This window comes from Gopherus flavomarginatus, chromosome 12 (genome assembly GCF_025201925.1).
Source record: "Gopherus flavomarginatus isolate rGopFla2 chromosome 12, rGopFla2.mat.asm, whole genome shotgun sequence".
NCBI classification, from domain to species: domain Eukaryota; kingdom Metazoa; phylum Chordata; order Testudines; family Testudinidae; genus Gopherus; species Gopherus flavomarginatus.
Window position 1 is genome coordinate 29,500,659 of NC_066628.1, and position 20,826 is coordinate 29,521,484.

The following is a 20,826-nucleotide window of genomic DNA, read 5'->3' on the forward strand; positions in this document are numbered from 1 at the left end:
CCCGCCCCAGGCCGCTGCATAGCTTGGTTCTTGTGCTCTTGATGCATGTGCCCCCAAGCAGTCCTGTGCTGATGAAGGGACTGGAAAGCCCTCTACAGGCAGGGAGGGGTTGCTCAGACTTTGAGCAGAGAACAACTCCGTCGGCAGAAGGAATGCAGTCCTGTGTGCTGGGTGACCCCAGGACCAGATATGGTTCTACTCTAACAGAAGCCGTCACTGTATATCCCCCCAGGGCTCCCAGTCTCGCCAGCCAGGCAGTTGCTCATAGCCACAATCTATCACTATGGCCAGATGGCCAATTTGGTTAGCAGAAGAGGTGACTCAGACACAGGGCCGGCTCTAGGCACCAGCGCTCCAAGCATGTGCTTGGGGTGGCACTTTCCAAGGGGCGGCGCTCCGGCTCCTTTTTTTTTTTTTTTTTGCTTGGGGTGCAAAAAGCCGGGAACTGGCCCTGAACAGAGGTGAGCTGCGGCAATGGGGGGCACAGCGAGGGCCGCAGGAAATAACCCTGGAGGAGGGCAGGGGAACTGCTCCCCCCAGCTCACATCCACTCCACTGCTGCATGCTCCCCCGAGTGCCCCGCTGCTCCGCTTCTCCACCCTGCCTGGGTGGGAGGGGTAGGAGGGGACATGTGGCATGCCCGGGGGCGGGGCCGGGGATTTGGGGAAGGGGTTGGAATGGGGCTGGGAAGAGGTAGAGTTGGGGCAGAGCTGGGGGGGGAGCAGGAAAATTTTTTTGCTTGAGGTGGCAAAAAGCTTGGAGCCGGCCCTGCTCAGACATTCACCTGGGAGGTGAATGGAGCTGAGCTGCCTCCGCACTGGGGTTGGGGGTTTTCGCTTGTTTGGAATATTTTAAAAAATTATATCCATGTCCCTGCACTACGTCCTCACTTCATGCAGGACAAGAAAGGAACATATCTGGGTGTAATGGTGATGCTTCTCTTGGGGTACCCAGAACTGTGAGCCACTGTCTTACCCCTCTCAGCCTCTGCAAGGAAGAGCTTTGCTTAGTTATTAAGTACATAGTACACACACCAGCCTAAACTCTCCAGTTTATACATTTTGTAATAAAACAAGAATTGGTCTATTCGGAAAGAAGAGAGAGGTAAAGGATAATAGATACGGGTGAAAGAGAGAGAGATGGTTACAAGTAAAACAAAACAAAACAAAACACGTTTCCTAGTGACTAAAACAATTTCAGCAAGTTACAGTCTCTGTCTAAGCAGGTTTCTCATTTATAGTCAGTTTACAGCTACTTTTGCCTCCCAGGCCAAGAGGATCCACTTTTCATGAACTCAAAGGGGGCTGCTCCCCTTTGTACCATAGGTGATGGATGACTCAGATGTCTCTTTGCCCCCCTTAATATTACTCCAAAGTTCACTGTTTCTGTTTCAAGAGCCAGGAAGGCTTCCTGGGGGTGCAGACTCCACCCCCTGTTGAGGCTGTTAAGCATTCATCTCCCCCATTTTCTAGCTTGATGGCTGTGTTTACCTCATATGTCCTCTGAGATCAAGCTGCTCAGATAGGTTAAACAAACATTCCTTTGTCTAGGTCAGGCTGGGCTTTATATGCTGCCTGCCAAAAACATTTTAAGAACATCTATAACTCTTTGTACACACCCCCCATACATATGTCATGCAAGTGTGTTACCAGTGTGCATAGGATACTTTACACAAGAACTTTTACATACAGATTATGAGAACAGTGAGTTGGGACCCTGAATGTGTTAGGCCTGATGTGAGTTATGGTCTGGTGTGCCCTCTGCCAGTTGGCACTGAGGGGCTCCCGGGGACACAATGAACTACATGGTATTGCTGACCTGGCCAGCGTTTGGAATAATTGCTTAGTATGGTGTGGCTGGTGTTCTGCTGCTATTATGTCTACTGTGCTGTTGGTACGCCTGGCATTTCACTGTCACTTGAAGAGTAGATACAAGCCCAAACTAAAACTCATGATCTGAAGACACACAGCCTTTGGGCAACTTTTAGACGTCAGACTAGATGATCACAATGGTCCCTTCTGGTCTAGCAGTCTCTGAATCCAGGTCTAAAGTTTGTATCTTGTGCCTATCTGTAAGAAAGCAGTCCTTGCAAGGTTCATGCCCTAAGAAGCATACAATTTAAGGGCCTCATCCTCAGAAGTGCTAAGCACCTGCAATTCCTGTTCATTTAACAAGACCACCATCACCTCAGTGACACTTGTCACCAGGGCCCATCTCTGCCTCAGAGACACCTGAGGCCTGGGCCCACCTCTACCTCAAAGTCCCCTTGCACTGGGGCCCATCTCAGAGACCATCATGACCGGGGCCCACCTCTTCTGCAGCTACACCCAGGTCAGGGCCAGAGCCCACTTCATAAACACCTGAGTTGAGGACCCACTTGACACAGAGGAACCTGAACCTGGGACTCGCCCCCTCCTCCACAGCTTTGCTCAAACTGGGCAGATGATGTGTGTTAGAAAACATGTTAACTAAAATATTTTAATTAGCAAGATGTTAACCAACACCTAGGATAGCCAATCCAGTCCAGGTAGCTGCCTTTGTCTGCACTACAAAGGTGAATGATGTTAAACGGTGCTAATAAAAGGCTGTGAGCTGACACATTTACTAACAAAGCTCATTTTCCCAGTCTAGACAAAACCTGAGCATTGTACATTTTGCAACGCCGTACTGATGCCGTGGAATGCTGTCATGGTTTGGACTCACTGGAGTATGCTCAAGCCCATTAGATGTTTCGCAAGTCCCCCAGAAAAGCCTTTAATCTGTGAAAATGCTGTTGGCATTTCTAGGTATCCAGTATAGATTCCGCTACTTGTTAGCTTGTGCTGCCTTCAACTGATATGTCTTTAGTTCACTTTAAAGTGTGGGTTGCTAAGCATCCATTCTGCAGTTCAAACAACCCTGTCGGCTGTGATTCACCATCCTTCACCCCTTTGGGAATAAATCATGTTTGGACAGAGCTGCCTGAAGCTGCAGCATTGTCAGCAGAGCAGAGAACACCAAAATATTAATTAGGGAAGGGAAAAGAAATAAATAGAAAGGAGAAGAGCATTAGTGGTGCTGCTACAATGACAGGGAGCTGCACGGCTCTGCTATACAAGCAAAATATACCAGCTGCAGGAAATATATATATTTCCTCTGGACTCCATCATCTTCTGCTGAGTCCAGCAGCTCATTGATTTATTTGGATGGCAACAAGCTCAAAGCAAATAATGCAGAGCGGGGAGTTAAGCTTGTTTTAAAGTGTATTCTCCAGCTGCTGTGCTAACCATTGACTAGCTGCAGAGATGCTAATTTCAGAAATGTGCATAGGTTGAGCAGGAAGCCAGCTCTCTAGCATCTCTCCATCTCATCCCACTCATTTACGTACTAGCTAAGCATAGAATTCGGGTTGCATGAAAAAACCTTTGCATTGCCATGACCGCTTAATGATGACAGGTGCCTTCAAAATACTATCAATAGATCAAAACGCACAAAACAGAATAGCTGCTAGGCTAGGGAAAAACAAAGAAACAAACCACTGGAGGTGGGAGTGGGAAGGAGGACATTGCACAGAGCTACCTCAACATAAGAACTGCCAGAATGGATCAGATCTGGGATCCATCTAGCCCAGCAGCCTGTCTCCAACAGAGAACAGAACCAGATGATTCAGAGGCAGGTGCAAGGTAGTAGGCAGTTACAGGATAACCTGCCTCCAGGGAAAATTTATTCCAGCCCCCTTAGAAATTAGCTTGTGCCCTGAATCTGGTGTGTATATACCCATTCTAAAATTCTTGTTTTTATTATTCCTTACTACCAAAACCCAGGCTGTTCTCACTATTTATATACATTTCTGTGTTTGACTCCTGCTAAGCTAAGGCCTGGTCTGCACTAGGAAATTAGGTTGGTATAACTGCATCACTCAGGGGTGTGAAAAATCCGAGCGATATAGTTAAGCCAACCCTAACCCCCAGTGTAGACAGCACTAGGTCAACAGGAGAATTCTCTCATCGGCCTAGCTTCTGCCTCTCGGGGAGATGAAGTAGCTACGCTGACAGGAAAAGCCCTCCAGTTGGCATAAGTAGCATCTTCAGTGAAGTGCTACAGTGGCACCACTGCAGCGTTTTAAGTGTAGACAAGCCCTATGTACGCTCATAACCTTATTTCTCTACCTCTCGCCCTCTTTTCCTGTATTTCCTCAGGCCTCATTGTTTGCTTTCCACTTCTTGTCACATTGTAACTTTTGTTTAGGTTGCAAGCTGTGCTGCCAGCTGGCAAAAGGGGTCACTGTACTTTACAAGCAACTTTTGGCTCAGACCCGACAAACTCACTACAACTAATACATCACTTGTGTGGTATTTATCCACAAAGGGTAGCATGTGAGGGCTCTGCTGAACGCTATATTTTCATTGCAAAACAGGATAAAAAGCTGAAATTTCAAGTTTCCTTGGTACAGAAATTCTGAAGTATTTTGATTAAGAAATGTCAAAATGTGTCGTTCCGACATTTTCAACATATATGTAACATTTTGGCATTGCAAGAATCAAGGTGTTTCATTTGGGCTTGTTGAAAGAACCCAAAAGGTTTCATTTTCAGTCATGTCAAGATCAAACTCCATCTTTGTATGGTGATGCATCATGGGAGTCACATGAGTCTGGAGCCTTATGGGAGCTGTCAGGACCCCAATGCTTCCAGTTTCCCCTATGGGCCAAACCCCGCCCCGTCAGACTACAAATCCCATAATGCACCCAGAGTCATGTGATACCAATGATTCACCACACACCTCTGTCAGAATGAAATCAGCACATAGCCCTATGAGAGATGTAGCCCTCCAGGGAGCCTGGCCCATAGGAGAGAATGGGGGCCAGAATTACAACTCCCATAAGACAATGTACCATGAACAGTAAAATGCAATTTAAAGTTTTGATAACCTTGATTAGAAACTAAATGTTTTGGGTCCGTTCAAAAAATGAAATATTCTGATTTGGGTCAAACCAACCCAAAATGAAAAAATTCATTTGGATTTCATAATTTCAGCAAGATCAAAATTTTTCTGTGGAATATTTTGACTTTCCAGAAATCAGGTTCTCCACCAGAAAATCATTCTATCAGAGAAGTCCCACCAGCTCCAGTTACACAAGCACTGTAGTGCGGTCCTGCTGAACGTCCCACAGGAAATTCTGTGTCTGAGCCAGGAACAGAGTCTGGCTCTTCTGGATCCCAGTCCAGTGCCTTAAACACAGCGAACAGCTGTTGGCTTCTTGCAACCCTCTGACTCATTGACTGACCATCCTGTGCCATGAATGAATAAGGACTCCTGTAGAATAAATAGCACACAGTCATGCAATGAAAGACCTTAGGTAGGATTCAAAAAAACCTTAAGTGACTCGAGAGCTGAAGTTCCATTGACTTGCCATGAGAGTTGTGCTTCTAAGTCACTTACGTACTTTTGAAAATCCAACCTTATATCATAACACACAAGGACAAATAAGTCAAATGAACAGGTTGAACAGGCAATCTTCATTCCGGCACTCCCTAACGTTGGAGTGTTTGAGGTTACAATCTTAACATGCCTTAATGGAGTTTTTTTTGTTTGTAATTTCCTATGTTTTTAAAAAAGAAAACTAAAAAAAAACAAAGGGTGGCATTGTCAAAAGCACTAGAGGATTTAGGTATCTGTTGTCCACTGAAAGCCAATGGGAGTTAGACAGTTAATTTCCTTAGGTGTTTTTGAATATCTCATCCTGAAATTCCATTTTGTGGAATTGTGCCAATCCCCCTGCATAGACCATCAGCTCGGCTAAAACCCCAAGCCTTTAGATCCACAGCAAAGCCCTCTGCCACTTGAGATAAAGGATTCATTTGTGAAGCAACAGGTTGTTTCCTCCATGTGTACCAGTCACTAGAGGGAGACATGACACATGCTTTGCCAGTGGCTTACACAACTAATTGCTAGATAGCAGAGCAGTGTTGGAACTCAGGAATCCTGGGTGTTACTGTCCTATTCTTGCCTCCAGAGGGCAGTGTCCAGTAGTTACCCATAGCAAGTCAATCACATAGATCTGGCACATTGGTTTTGATAAGCAGTGTGGCTGAGTGGATGAGATTTGCCCTCTGAGGGCACTCAGATGAATTAATTAAAGCTGGGACGTTAATGCACATAAATTCAGGTGCACAAAATCCTTCCGCCACCCATGTGACACTAAAGTAGCCTTAGTTTGCTGTAGCCATTCTAGTCCTCTGAGTCAGTGTGAAGCAATAAAAACAGCTGAGACCCCTTTCTGTTCAGAATATCACCACGTTCAGGCATCACTGGGCTTCACATTCTCTTACCAACCAATTTTTTAAGTCCTCCGCCATTTGGGGCTGCATAACTTTATGAATTACACCCATGTGCCAGCACAGGCTTTCAGCTCCTAGGTCATTTTAACTTTTCTGAGCATCCCTGTGTACAAATGCCCATAAGATCTAAGGTCAATGCCCTGCTCTGTCAGAAGTGACCTTGTCAAACCTCTCATCCATTTGTAGAAGGGATGAATGATACCTGCAGGGCTGGGACAGGCACACCTTTATTAATACTAGCCAGCTGAGGAGCTGCGACTTGAAATCACAGTTTCCTATTGAATCCCAATACAGTGTTGGCTGCTGCTGGTACACGATCCCATCTGGGGCTCTCGTGCCATGCCTACCATGTGTGAGGGTCTCTGGGGCTCAGATTCCTGGCCTTGATCTTCCACAAAACTTATAGGAAACCCTAAAGACATCCGCACAAACCATGGCATATGTGGCTACTTGATGCACCAATGGAAAATTAAAAACTCTCCAGTGCTCCACTGTGGTCACCCAGAACAGACTGTGGAACATATAACGACTTAATGCCTTATTCACAAATAGAAAGGAGCGTTACACTCTGCTACTCCTAATGCAATTATCTGGCTTACCCACCTGAACGTAAAATTATAGTTGTTGCTCTAAATCTCCATCATCCAGAAGAAGAAGAAGAAGAAGGGCAGGCTGTTGGGCTGGAGCATGCTCAGTGGAGGCTTTTTAATTTTTAGAACCATGTATTTACAGTGGGAGGGAGCTATAGACATTTATCGTACCCCATAAATGAATCCTTCCAGTGCTTTAAACATCTCCCTTGCTCTTTTCTCAGTTCTCTTTTATTAGTTTATATATTTCTAGTGAAGAGGACCCAGATCCCCAAATGAATGGGCCAGGCACTGAAATACCTCTGAGGATCTGTTTGTTGCTGAAGATGGTTTACCTGGGGCAGCCTCAACAGAGCTAAACAGATTGACGCTATTTCCTCTTCTTCCATGATTCTGTGTCTAGCATACATGGCCCAATTTCATACTGGCATTTTTATGATCTTTAAGCAGGTTCCCTATAGCCCACATGCTGTTCCCAGTTTCTGTGCCACACCGGTAGAGCTCACCTTGGATTCTTAACCTTATTGTAGCAAAATGAAGTTGAAGCGAGGATGACTATTGATGGAAACAAGTATCAGAGGGTAGCCGTGTTAGTCTGGATCTGTAAAAGCTGGATATTTCCATTACATGCATCTGAGGAAGTGGGTATTCACCCACGAAAGCTCATGCTCCAAAACGTCTGTTAGTCTATAAGGTGCCACAGGATTCTTTGCTGCTTTTATTGATGGAAATTCTCCCATGTTCTGCATCGCTGTATTTAGTCCTTTAGAATCAGGAAGGTAAGTGCTCAGCGAGATTATTTCTGTACGTAATGTGGCATTAAGGAGATTCAATTACTTTTCTCACAAAAGGAATGATTGTTGTCTTGTACCATTCGCTGACCCCTAAAGGAACATGAAGGCCGAAGAACTAATGCTACTCTGAGAGCACAGTGAAGGGAAAAGCGCTTTTATCTTTTATATTCAATAAATAACGAAGGAGTGGCTCAGTGCATAATGTATAATTGTAGGCATAGTTTCTGAGGCTGTGCAGGAAGATCAGACCCCCAATGCTCTTTTCAGCACATCTATGAAAAATGTTCTTCTGTCATTCTAGGTACCAGCAGATATCAATTTATTTTTTGATCGGTGATACATTCACTCTTTTAGTTCTGCAGGATGTAAATGGGCATGGCCAGGAAATGTTCTCCCATCCCACCCTTGACAAACATGACTGGAATTTAAGAAGTCCTTGTGCTGCGTGCTCCCTCTGCCCCAGCCGATGCCAGGTCTGCAGAAAGCCCGGAGTCCCCCTGGCAGGCGGCGCAGCGATTGGGGCAGTGTGGCGAGTACCTTGCTGAACCCCTGGCCACCTCTGCCCCAGCTCCCTTCCCCTCCCTCCGCTAGCCGGGGCGCATCTGCAGCGCAAGGAGTCCCCCTGCACCCCAGCTTCAGCTGCCCTGCAGGTTTTTTTTTCCCCGCTTTGCCGCTCCTGTTGCGCCACGGGGTTTTTTTTTAATTTTGCTTTGCTGTTCCGGCCAGCCCCCCCCCCCCTTTTTCTTTTTTTTTGCTTGGGGTGGCAAAAAAGCCAGAGCCAGCCCTGAGCACAGGCAAAGGTGAAGCTTCTCTCTTAAGGTATGTCTGTACTGCAATCACAAGGTGTGATTACACCTTGAGCAGTCACACTCAAGATACCTTTAACGGAGCAGTAAACCTGCTGCAGCACTTGCTTCAGCACAGTCTAGTCCAGCCAGTCATTACCCAGGGTTTCGGTGGGTTTGTACAGCCTGTGCTGAAGTGCGCGCTGCCACAGCTTCACTGGCCTGGGACCTGACCTCACTCTATTAAAGCTAGCGCGGGTACGTCTACATCAGCTGTGATCACATCCCGTCATTGCAGTATAGACATATTCTTAGAAGAACGGAGGTCTATTCCAATGCATTGAAACAAGTATTAGCAGGTTTTCATGATAACAAAGTCCACAATAAGCAGTGATATCACTGCCTGACCCTGCTCAGTATGGAGTGCTCCAGTGTAACTGTCGATAGGGAAATTTCTGCAAAAATTTGGGTAAATCTCTAGGTCCTTTAAATGAAAAATTAAGACATCCATTGGTGCATTAGTACCGTATATTCATTGCTGGAATCTTCTGTCATTTCAGAATTGTTCAGATAAACAAAGAGCACTATCACTGTTGGTATAGCTGAGCCAAAAGTCCTTGAGTAAAATTTTCAAAAGCACCTCAGTGGTTTAAGATCTCAAGTTGCATTTTCAAAAGGGATTTAGTCACTTAGGCCCAGATTTTTATAGGTATTTAGGTGTTGCTCTGCTCAGCATTGCATGGCCTAAGTGACTTGGACAGCTAAGTCCCATTTTCAAAAGTGAGTATACACTTAGGCCCAGATCCTAAGACATATTTAAGTGCCTAACTACCATTGAAATAGGCACTGTCCAGTTTGGCCAATGTACGTAAAAGAATAAATGGACACAAATCAGATGTCAAGAATTATAACATTCAAAACCAGTCAGAGAAGACTTCAATCTCCCTGGTCACTCGATTACAGACCTAAAAGTCTCAATATTACAACAAAAAAATTTCAAAAACAGACTCCAAAGAGAGACTGCTGAATTGGAATTAATTTGCAAAATGGACACCATTAAATTAGGCTTGAATAAAGACTGGGAGTGAATGGGTCATTACACAAACAAACTATTTCCCCATGTTTATTCCCCTCCCCCCACTGTTCCTCTCAACTTCTTGTCAACTGCTGCAGATGGACCATTTTGATTACCACTACAAAAAGTTTTTTCTCTCCTGCTGGTAATAGCTCACCTTAACTGATTACTCTCCTTAGAGTGTGTCTATGGTAACACCCATTGTTTCATGTTCTCTGTGTGTGTGTGTGTATATATATATATATATATATCTTCCTACTGTATTTTCCACAGCATGCATCCGATGAAGTGGGCTGTAGCCCACGAAAGCTTATGCTCAAATACATTTGTTAGTCTCTAAGGTGCCACAAGTACTCCTGTTCTTTTCAAGGTATTATTGTGGCTCTTTGGCAATGTACATAGGTAAATTCTGGCTCCTTCTCAGATGCAGGTTGACCACCCCAGCACTAGGCTCCTGGCTCTGGCCTGCCACAGCCTGACTCCAGGAGAGGGTTCCTGGCTGTGAATCCCAAGCAGAGGGAGGTGCCTCCCTTCAGCCCAGACACAGGCACCCAGCTACTTCTGAGGGCAGGGCTTAGGCCGCTCCTCTTTCCTCGGCACTTCACTCCTGGATAATTTACCCCCCCACACACATACTCCACTTGCCAGCTTCTGTGAACCCCATTCCTAGTGACTGACTCCCCAGGCACTGTATGGGGACCTGGGGGCCTAACTCGGGGCTACAGATTCCACTGGGCAGCAGGGATAGCGCCCTGGAGCCCCACTTTCCATTGGTCCCTGCTGCTTTAGAGTGTAGTCAATGAAAGCTGCTGAGATGCCACACTCTGTCTCCCAGGTAATCTCTGATTTTAGCAGCAATCGTCTGTGCTGAAATTAACAACAGAAATAGAGACACCAGGAGAAAGGCCCAGTCTCTGGCTGCTTTTTCCTTCCTTCCTCGCTCACAGGCCAATAGCATTGCAATAACCAGCTCCCACTCACCCTGGCTTTTGTGAAACAAGGGCTGTCAGCTCTGCTTTGGGTCACAGGCGCAGGTGCAAAAGAAACCTCCTGGGCTGAGTGGAAGAAACATTTCATTGCCTCTTCGCTTAGGGTGGAGATGAGGGATGCTGCATTGGCAACCTCGAGCAACCAACTCCATGGGTGCTTTGGGGCTCAAGCACCCATGGGAAAAAAATAGGGTGTGCTCAGCACCCACCAGCCACACTGGTTCCAGCCCCAGGGCTGGCGGCTGATCAGCTGTTCGGGGTGCAGAGAGGAGAGAGCGGCAGGTGGGTAGGGGGGTGCCTCGGGGGAGGAGCAGGGGTGAGAAGGGGTGGAGCACCCACCGGGGAAAAATGCATGTCAGGGCCTGTGACCCCTTCCCTCACTGCACTGCCAAAATCTGTCTACACACAGAATTAGGACTGCAACAGGATAAAGTCTTGCAGGTTGTGACAATACAAGCATGGTCATGTCCTTCATTTGGCACATCCTGTTGGTGGCAGGTGCCTGTCAGGCACCTTCAGCGCTTTGTTTAATGAGCTTGTCCACAGGGTGTAGAACAAATCCCAAGTCAGGTGGCTTTCAGGCAGCCAGAGAAACAGCAGCTCCTCTGCTCCTGCCTGAAGCACTCAGCTAGAGACTAGTGTAAGCTGCAACGTGGCTATAGGGTGCACTGGGTAACGTGATTCGTATGGCTGATAGATCGCACCATTAAATGGGGTCCATATGAGCTGAGCGGCAGATGTTTGCAATGAGGATTCTGAGTTTACCTCTTAGTCCAAACAAATTGCAGGGCAGTTTTTAAACACAGAGGGAGGGATGTGATGTCCAGATCCCACATAAAGATGCTGATACTATCAGTGGTACTTACACGCCCAGGTGCCCATTGGAACACCCCAGGGTGAGATCCGGGCTGTCATGTCAGCTCCAAGTCATGTGGGGTTAGTTCATTACTTGGGAATGTGTCTGAACGAGCCCTTGGTGCTCAGCTGGGACTGCCTGGCTGTCTGCGGAAGTCCAGCTGCTGGTTCTGCTTTGGAATCCCCTAGTGGAACTGGTACAAGTGTGTGACACAGTGTGAACACGGGACGCAGCATGGAGTTCTGAAGCTATCACATAAAAATAGGGGAATACAGCATTCAAACACGGGCTGCTGCATTATATACCTAAATGGGTGGTGTCTGCGCCCCTAGGACCCTGCCTCACACAGGCACATAAGCAAATAAAGTCACAATGAAATGACCTCCCTCCCATTCATAGCCATGTACCATTCTTAGCTGTTACTTCAGCTATGAAAATAACATAACAAAATAACATAAGGTTATTTTCTACTGGATCTAGGGCCCAATGCTGCAATCCTCCACTAGCAGGATGAACCAGTCTGTTAGAATTTGGATAGTGAGTAACTCTCAAACCAAATCAAATGAACTCAGACCTATTTGTGCTTCTGAGATAGCAGAGAAGCCACACAGGAGATGCCACTGTTTCTTGGGGAGCTAGTTCAAGTTTTAAAACCCACTGAGGAAGGGAGTATGTTTACTGGTTAGAGCAGAGGACTTGTATCTAGGACTCACTGGAGTTCTATTTCTGATTGTCACTGACATGCAGGTGACCTGGGGCAAGTCACATCACCTCTCTGTGATTCAATGTCCCCATCTGTAAGATAGGGAGAATTATACCTATCCTACAGAAGAGTGTAGGACAGCACAACTAGATTGATAATTTGTAATGATGTTGTTTGTAGAGTGCTTTGAGATCCTTGGATGAAATGTGCAAAGAAAACGAAAGCAAAGCTAAACTACAGTGAAATAACCAGCTTTGACACAAGGCATCAAAACCTGAGTGGTTCAGACTGAGGGGCTGGTATCCTTCCGTGACTCCAAATTGTGCTTACTTGGTTCCTGTGCTTGGGGCAGAGATGGAGTTAAGGTGGGTGGGTTAAGGTGGCTTCAAACCACTTTTGTGTTCCCCATATCCTGGGGCCATGCTCAGCCTTTGATATAAGTTAGAACAGCCTAAAGGCTGCTCTAACATAGAGTCTATTTTCCATGGTCCTCTATGAGTGAGGAATAAACACAGGGCAGCACAAACCAGCTACACCTCCTCCCTAACCCTGCACACTGCCTCGCACTTCCCACCTCCAATACCCATTCTGTGTGAGTGGTGGGGAGCAGGGCCGACACAGAGCCCATATGCCAGCTCTAGAGCAGCTGGGGAGGACTTTTTCTTAGGGAACGGTTTCTGACCTCTGTAAGGCCCCTATACACTGCTCAGATAAAGATGGAGCATTGCATGGTAGGACCTGCAGTTTGCATAGACCACACCTCTCTTTTAAAGATGTGGTCAGCTACCTCAGGTGCTACAGAACTCTGTGCATTGCAGTTCGGCTGTCTCAGTCGTGACGTGACTCAGGATTTTGTTCTAACAAAGCCTGTTGAGTCCAGCAGTGAAATCAGTCCCAGGGAAAATCCCCTTCCTTGGCTTCTGGCTGCAAAGGCTGCAGCAGCTGTCACTGTGTTGAGTCAGGGAGGAAAAGGCGATGGTGCAGGTAGGCATCAGGCACTGATGCTAATCAAGCCTTTCATGTGCAGTGTTTCCCCTTTGTCTTGATTTGATCAGAGAGGATTCCCCAAGGAGGCCCTGGGAAGGGGAAGCATAGGAGAGTTTTAGGAAGAGGCTTTACAGTGACGCTACAGGTCAGTGCGGAAACAGCTATGTCTGAGACATGCAGCTATTTGAGAGCGACATGTAGACAGACATGGATATCTGGGAGTGCCTCTTTCTTGGCGGACAAGTAATGCTCTGCGCTAGATTCAGGTTCCCGTCCCAAGCCCCAGCTCATGCTCCCAGGGCCGGCCTTAGGATTTATGGTGCCCTAGGCGAGATTATTAAACTGGTGCCCCTGTGCCTGATCTGCTCTTAGCAACACAGACATAAGCTTACAGTATTGGAAAACTTGCCACATTCACGTTATTAAAACCAGTTTAACTTAATTAAGCACACTGTAATAGTGATGGGATAGCACTAAAGAAGCAGCACTATAGAAAAAATTCTGATGACAGAATGATGCAAATTTTTTTTTAATTTATCAAAATTTTATTGGAAATTTATATGAAGAGGTATTGAAACAAAGATTTGTTTTTAATTAAAAGCAATCTTTCTGGCTTTTTTGGCTGCAAAATCAGTAATAATGTCATCGTATGACAAAGACAAAGTCATGTCTTGTTTGATTGCAAGAATAGCAAGACCAGTTAAGCGTTCCTGACTCATTGTAGAGCGGAGATAGTTTTTAATGAGCTTTAGTTTTGAGAAACTCCGTTCTCCTGATGCTACTGTTAAAGGAATTGTCAGTAGAATACGAGTGGCAATGTACACATTAGGATATATGTCAACAAGTTTGCAGGTATGAATAAACTGTACAATGTCCATCATCGATTTTGCATGTGGCAACATTGATGACAGTGTACTCAATTCTTCATACAGTTCAAGTCCATTTAAATCAAAACTATCACCGTGCTTCAGGAGGCTCTCTAGGTTCTTGCACTTTGTCATTAGTTGCTCTTGTTTTCCTATTTCGTTGAATTTAGTTATGTCATACAAAAATCCAAACTGTTCATGGTGTACTTTCATCAACAGCAGATACTGCTTTATCCATCACAACATTAAAAAATTCAACCTCAAATTTCTTTTCTGGATCGTCTATGGGCATGATCTGCTGTACAGATTCTTCAGAAAGAAGTGTCCCTGGCCTTTTTAACTCATATTAACTATGTATTTACTTTATGAAAGTTGGAGAAAACATTGTGAAAACGTAAAACATTGGCTGCCCAACTTCTGGGCTGGCAAAAGTTACACTGACTCACAGGGAAAAAAAAAGCAGGAGAATCTTAGTACAACATATGGTCACTCTATACCAGGGGTCGGGTCGGCAACCTTTCAGAAGTGGTGTGCCAAGTTCACTGTAATTTAAGGTTTCTCGTGCCAGTAATACATTTTAATGTTTGTAGAAGGTTTCTCTCTATGTCTATATTATATAAATAAACTATTGTTATTATCTGAGGTCTTGGCCACCGGTCCTGCTCAGGCACTGCCAGCTGAGTAAATGAAACCGCAAACCGGCAGTGGGCTGGTGGCTGGAACCCTAGACAAGGATCCCAGGCCCTGCTCAGCCCGCTGCTGGTCTGGGGTTCTGACCACCAACTCCTGCCAGCCAGGATCCCGGCCGCCAACCCCCCCTCAGCCTGCTACCAGCCTGGGATTCTGCTCACCCAGGCTGGCAGGAGGCAGAGTGGGGCTGGCGGCTGAGCTCCTGACTGGCAAGGGGCCGGCAGCTGGAACCCCGGAGTAGCAGTAGGCTGAGTGCTGCTGGCACCCCAGACTGGCAGCAGACTGAGCCACTCAACCGCCCATCGGCCCTGCTCAGCCCGCCACCAACCCACTCAGCCCGCTGCCGGCTGAGTGAATGGAACCCCAGGATGACAGCAGGTTGAGTGGTTCAGCTGGCCTGCTCAGCCCACTGCCAGCCTGGGGTTCCTTGGGGGTCCCCAGGCCAGCAGCAGGTGCTGAGTGGGGCCGATGGCTGGTATCCCAGCTGGCAATAGGGCAGCAGCCGGAACCCCAGAGCAGTGATGGGCTGAGCCGCTCAGCCTGCTGCTGCATACCATCAAAAATCAGCTCACCTGCCACCTTTGACACGTGTGCCGTAGGTTGCCGACCCCTGCTTTATACACTAGTAAGGAGATGAGCATATTACAGTTGTTGGAGGGCTCTTATCAGGAGTAACAGGCTATAGGAAAGTCAGTCAACATTTTTTGTTTCTCTGATGAAAACTGGCCCACTCCCTGCCTCAAACCAAACCTGTCACTAATAATTGTCAACAACTTAATTTTCTGTTTTTGGCTAAGATATTGATTTTTTTTAAAAAAAAAATATTGAAATTGGATTCAGGATTGTTAGCAAGAATTTTTGGCAAACAAAGTTGTTAAATGACAATCTAAATGGCAACACAGTACTGCTTTCATGCTTGGCTCACCCCCCAGCCCGCTGGTCCAACAGCTGCAGTAGAGGAGGAGATAGGTGGAAAACTGCAGGACCCCAAAATCCACCTCTTGGGGTGCAGAGTGGCAACAGCAGCACCAAATCCTCAGATCCAATCACACGCCAATGGGCACCACCACCAGTCTTATGGACCATGGTGAAGTTAGCACAGCATCTGATCTCAGGGACAGGGCACCCATGGAGCCACAGCAGCTCAGCCTGCCCTGTGCAGCTCCCCCCGGATGAGATGGATCACTGGCAGCTGCCAGCCTGGGGGAGAGGCGCTCCCCAGCTAGGGTGGCCAGATCCAGATGTCCTGATTTTATAGGGCCAGTCCCGATATTTGGGGCTTTGTCTTATATAGGTACCAATTACCCCCACCTAGAGTGACCAGACAGAAAGTGTGTAAAATCAGGACAGGGATGGGTGGGGGTGGGGGTGGGGGTGGGGGGGGTAAAAGGAGCCTATATAAGAAAAAGACCCCAAAATTGGGACTGTCCCTATAAAATAGGGATATCTGCTCACCCTACCCCAATCCCCTATCCTGATTTTTCACACATCTGGCTAACCCCAGCCAAACTCTGTGACATTCCAATCCTGGCTGCCTGCCGAGGAAGTGAGTTACTTTCACTTTCATTCCTCAGCAAGCAGCCAGCCAGCCTCCCCTCCCCTGCAGCACTTCACCCAACCCAGCCCTGACGGAGGGGAGGGAGGAGAGAAAGAGGGGTGCTCCTGGGGAGGAGGGAGAAAGGAGGGGGTGCTCCGTGGGGCAGGGGGGAGAAGAATGGATGTCATGGGAGACAACAAAGGATACTGGTTCCAGAGCCACAGCCTCACCTGACCTCAGCCGAGGGGAAAGAGTCACACTCACAGGTGAGCTCCTTTCCCAACCCCCACCCTCTCCCCTTCCCAGAGACCCCAGCAGCCAATCCCATTCCTCGGACTGTGCTGCATTCGGCTCTCTCTAGGACCCAGCAGCCCTGCTTCTACACTGTCTGGGCTGCCTGCAGAGTGGTGCCCCCAGGCAGTGTGAGGCCCTACGCGGCTGCCTATTCTGCCTATGCCTAAGGACGGCCTTGCATGCTCCTCAAAGGACAGCAGCCAGAGTCAGTGTGGACATGCCAACATGGTGGGGGCATTTTGACCCTCATCACCGGCCAGTTCAGAATATCCTTCTGCATCCCACCTGGCCTCATGGAAAGCTCCTCCTCTGGGGAAGGACTTGAAGAAAGGGGAAATTATACTCTGAAGCACTGAAGAGACCAGTGGAGAGGGAAAAAGGGGGAAATACCAAATATACTTACCCACCTTTTTTCATGTCCCCATGACCCATTGCTGCTGTAAAGGACCAAGCACCCCAGTAAGGGGTTAAGGCCTGTTTACATGAGAAAGTTATACTGAAATAACATGAACTGGCTTTTAAACTGATAGTGTTAAGCCAAAGGCTATATGTGCACTCTTATGTTGGTGTAAGAATGACTTATATTGGTTTAATTAAACTTGTTGCAAATCAGCTTAAGCTGAATAGAATCCCCTCTTACAGTAAAATGGGTAGTTTGTGGGAAAAAAATTCAGTCTGAAAATGCAGTTTGTCAAAATCAAAACATTTTGCAAGAACATCTCAAATTTCACTGAAATTTTCAAAGGGAACAATTCTGACTTTCTTGTTTTGTTTCAGTCATGTCAACCATGTCATTCTGATAAAGTGAAAATGGTTTGTTTCAGCGTTTATTACAGTAAAACCTTTGTTTTAATATTACATTTCATACCCCCCATAATCTATTAGACATAATGTTTCAGTATAACATAAAAGTCTAAATTCAATGTCCTGACATTACTGAAACAAAACATTTCAGTGATACCAAATGGAAATTTTGGGATTTTTTTTTTATTCCGTGGGAAATTTCAAGATTTTGGCTTTTTGTTCCAATTTGGAATTACATTTTTTAAATTTCAGAATTTCCCATGAAATGGAAATTCTGCCTTCTGACAAGCTCGAGAAATAAGCATGTCTCCTCAGCTTTTTGCACAGCTTTAACTATATTGGTTTAAATTCTCAACTCATGCTATAGCAATGCAACTTTCTTGTGTAGTTAAGATCCTGCTATGTAAGTCATGCTGCTGAAGCAAAGGGTAGGCTCATCCCTGCTGTTAGCCAAGTCAGAGCTCAGCTTCCAGCTGTTCTATCTCCGATACAGGCAGTTTAAATTCCCCCTTTAGTGGTCAGAAACCAAACGATTGCATGAGTCATAGTTACAAATAAAGTTGCAGGGAATCTCAGCAAATCTTCCGATGACCTTGGGCTAGGTAGTGGGTTCATTATCATATCAGGTTCTGAAACAAAAACTTCTCGTTGCTCTAGTCACAACCTGCCGGGTTCAGTGGGATCATTGAGTATCAAGGCCTTGGGGCCCTCAGCAGAACCAGCCTTAGCATTTTGAGAGGCTGGCGTGAAAAATTCTGCTGTTTACCATCCTGCACCTCCACCAGTCAAAACTGATTCCTGGCCACCTTGAACACATTGCTCTGCACAGGCCTGGTGTCAAGGTTCTGGGCCTGGTCACCCCACATTTAGCTGACTCCATTTACATATGAACCATGTGTGTGAACATGTCACTCCCCACACCAGCTTCCTGCTGCAAAGATAGAGCCCAGCTGCTTGTTCCTTTCAGTCTTAGTGACTGGTCCACATTGCTTTGTGTCAGTGACACACTGAAGGGTCATCACAAAGGGAAGGGCTACAAACTTATGTAAGCAGACCTGAATGAGCTCTCCCCTGACATCTAGTGGTGAGCTGTGGAAAAGGACTTCAGGAGGTGCTCTCGTTTGCACGGACACACCTACCCCAGGGGTTCAGCATAATAGGACTGCCAGCCCAAATGATAACTTGTGGCTAGTGTTGGATCCCCAGTCTCCTTGTTATTGGGGAAGGAGTAATAAAAGGTTGTTATCCTTGTTGTGTGAACCGAGGGCAGCAGAACTGTACCTGGCATAGCCTGATGGAGGGACTCACCCTCAACTTAATGGCAGTCGCTAGGCAGGGGACTTGGGTTCTAAAGCCCAATGAATTGAGAGGGAGTGGGGATAGTTGTACTTGCTGGAGTGGGTCCTGTTTAGGGTCTTAAACACCATTTGACCCTTTCTCTTTCCACAGTAAACTAAAAGAATTAATTTAAGATCAGTTGAGTCTTGTTACATGCTGCAGAGCTGAAATCACTGACACTTAGGTCTAAATTTTAGATCTACTTTGAGACAGTGTCTCTATTTCAAGAAACTGCCCAGTGTGCACCAGCAGTGAGGCTCTCCCATGAACAGCTGAAATCACTGAGAGCTGTGTTAAGTGGGGGTCCCTGAAGACATCTTGGTGAGTGGCCAGCTGGGCAGCTGGTGGAGAGGCACAGTCTGCAGGGCAGTTGGTGGAAAGAAGTGGCCAGCAGGATGGCTGGCAGAGAGGGCCAGAGCAAAGCCCCACAGAGACGCATGGCAATTGGCTGTGCCTGAGCAGCAGGACGTGTAAGGTGCCTCCTTACGCCCCGTTCCACCCAGGGTGGAAGGTGAACTCTATGGATGAACTTCTGAACTCTGGGGCTGCACTGGCCAAGGACAGCAACTGTGAGTGGGGTGCAGAGAGGGGATGGGTAAGTTAAAGGAATTTTTGGGTTGCTGGACTTAAGAACTTGAGGTGAAAAGGACACTGCCCAGCTTACTTGGGGGTAGGTCTTTTGCTCATGGTTTATGTTTATGAACCCTAGTGGCGGTGTTTTCCCAAATTAATGCTGAGTTACTTCCCTCCTTTTAATAAAAGTTTTTGCTACACTCAGACTCTGAGCTTGTGAAAGGGGAAGTATTGCCTCTCAGAGGCACCCAGGGGGTGGTGTGTAATTGTCCCATGTCACTGAGTGGCGGCTTGAGTCGGTTTTGTGTTGTATTGTTGAAAAGGAACCCATAGATACTGAACCCAGCCCTTGTTGCTGCTGGCTCCACCTGGCAGAAGGGTTACACTTAAAAACGAAAGATGAAACTCCCTTTTACATTCCATGCTCCTGCAAAGCATGGGGACCCAATGAATGGCTCTAGCCACCAATACTGTGATGTATGAGTTGTGGCAGAAACAAAAGCATCCAAAACACAAAATGTCTAGTCTCATGGGGATCCTAGAGTTTGTGGCCAGAAGCCAAAATTCACCCCTAAATTGCCAGTTTGGATGGCCTATGGTGGATGCACTCCCTCAATCAAGGGGCTGATATGACCTCAGTCTTCTCCTCTGGCTGCTTTCCCTCAACCCACCACCATCACTTTACCAGGGATGTGGTGTTTTCTCCACCAGTTGACGTCTTTAAAGCAAGGTTGGGTTTCTCTTTCTAAAAGTTGTGCTCTACCTCAACCTGAAGTGGTGGCCCTGATGCCTGGATTACTAGGTAAAATTCTACAGTCTGAGTCACGCAGGAGGTGGGACTAGTTTACCGTACTGGCCTCTTCTGGCTTAAATCTATGAAAACCTCAGTCACATCTGGATTGAGCTCCAGACACCTTGCTTTCTCTCCTGCCCCAGTCTGCACCAGGCACTGACTATGGCACTGAACCAGTCACACGAGACACAGGTGGGAGAATTTCTCAGTGATATTTTTCACCGACTCCGCAATGCAGGAATCTTGTCAATTTTGACAAAATGGCTGGTTTTGTAACAAAACCTGTTCAGTTGGGATTGCTCACAAGTGATGAATGTCAAGCCAGATTCGCTCCCAGACAGGCTCCTTTTCAAGTGAGGAAAAATCCCCTGAGCTGTGACTCATTCTGCAGTTCCCTGGGGATGCTTTTCACTCTAATGGCTGATGCACCACCCAGGGGCCAGAAGAACTCGCAGGAAAATCCAAAGGAGGAGACAGGAAGCTGGCAACCTACTCACATGTATCTCAGTTCTGACTCTCTTCTTACCAGGACCTCTCTGATCCTCTCGATTTTAAAGAGCTCCCCTTCTATGTCACCCACAGTTGTAGTCGAATCAGCCATGGAAACAATTTCTTCTGCAAATGAAACATGAAATGAATTGGGTTAGAAAGCAGGAGACAACAAATAAAAGTGACTTGTTGATCTAGGGGTTTGATTCTTGCTTTGGACGCACAAGGGTTTCTTGTTCAAATCCCAGAAAAGCCCTTGCAAAGACATGGAGAAAGTTAAGGGGCCACTTGATCACAGTCTGTGAGTACCTGCCTGGGGAAGAAATGTTTGAAAATGGGCTCTTC

General features: G+C 46.7%; 1 protein-coding gene across 2 annotated transcripts in view; it reads right to left on the bottom strand.

The window, feature by feature from the left end:
* Window positions 1-20,826, bottom strand: part of LOC127032277 (bMERB domain-containing protein 1-like) — a 55,638-nt gene that overhangs the window by 17,753 nt on the left and 17,059 nt on the right. For both annotated transcript variants that reach the window (XM_050919463.1, XM_050919464.1), the window contains exon 2: window positions 20,490-20,607. In XM_050919463.1, coding sequence (XP_050775420.1) covers window positions 20,490-20,607 — 118 coding nt within the window. The remainder of the gene's footprint in view (window positions 1-20,489; window positions 20,608-20,826) is intronic.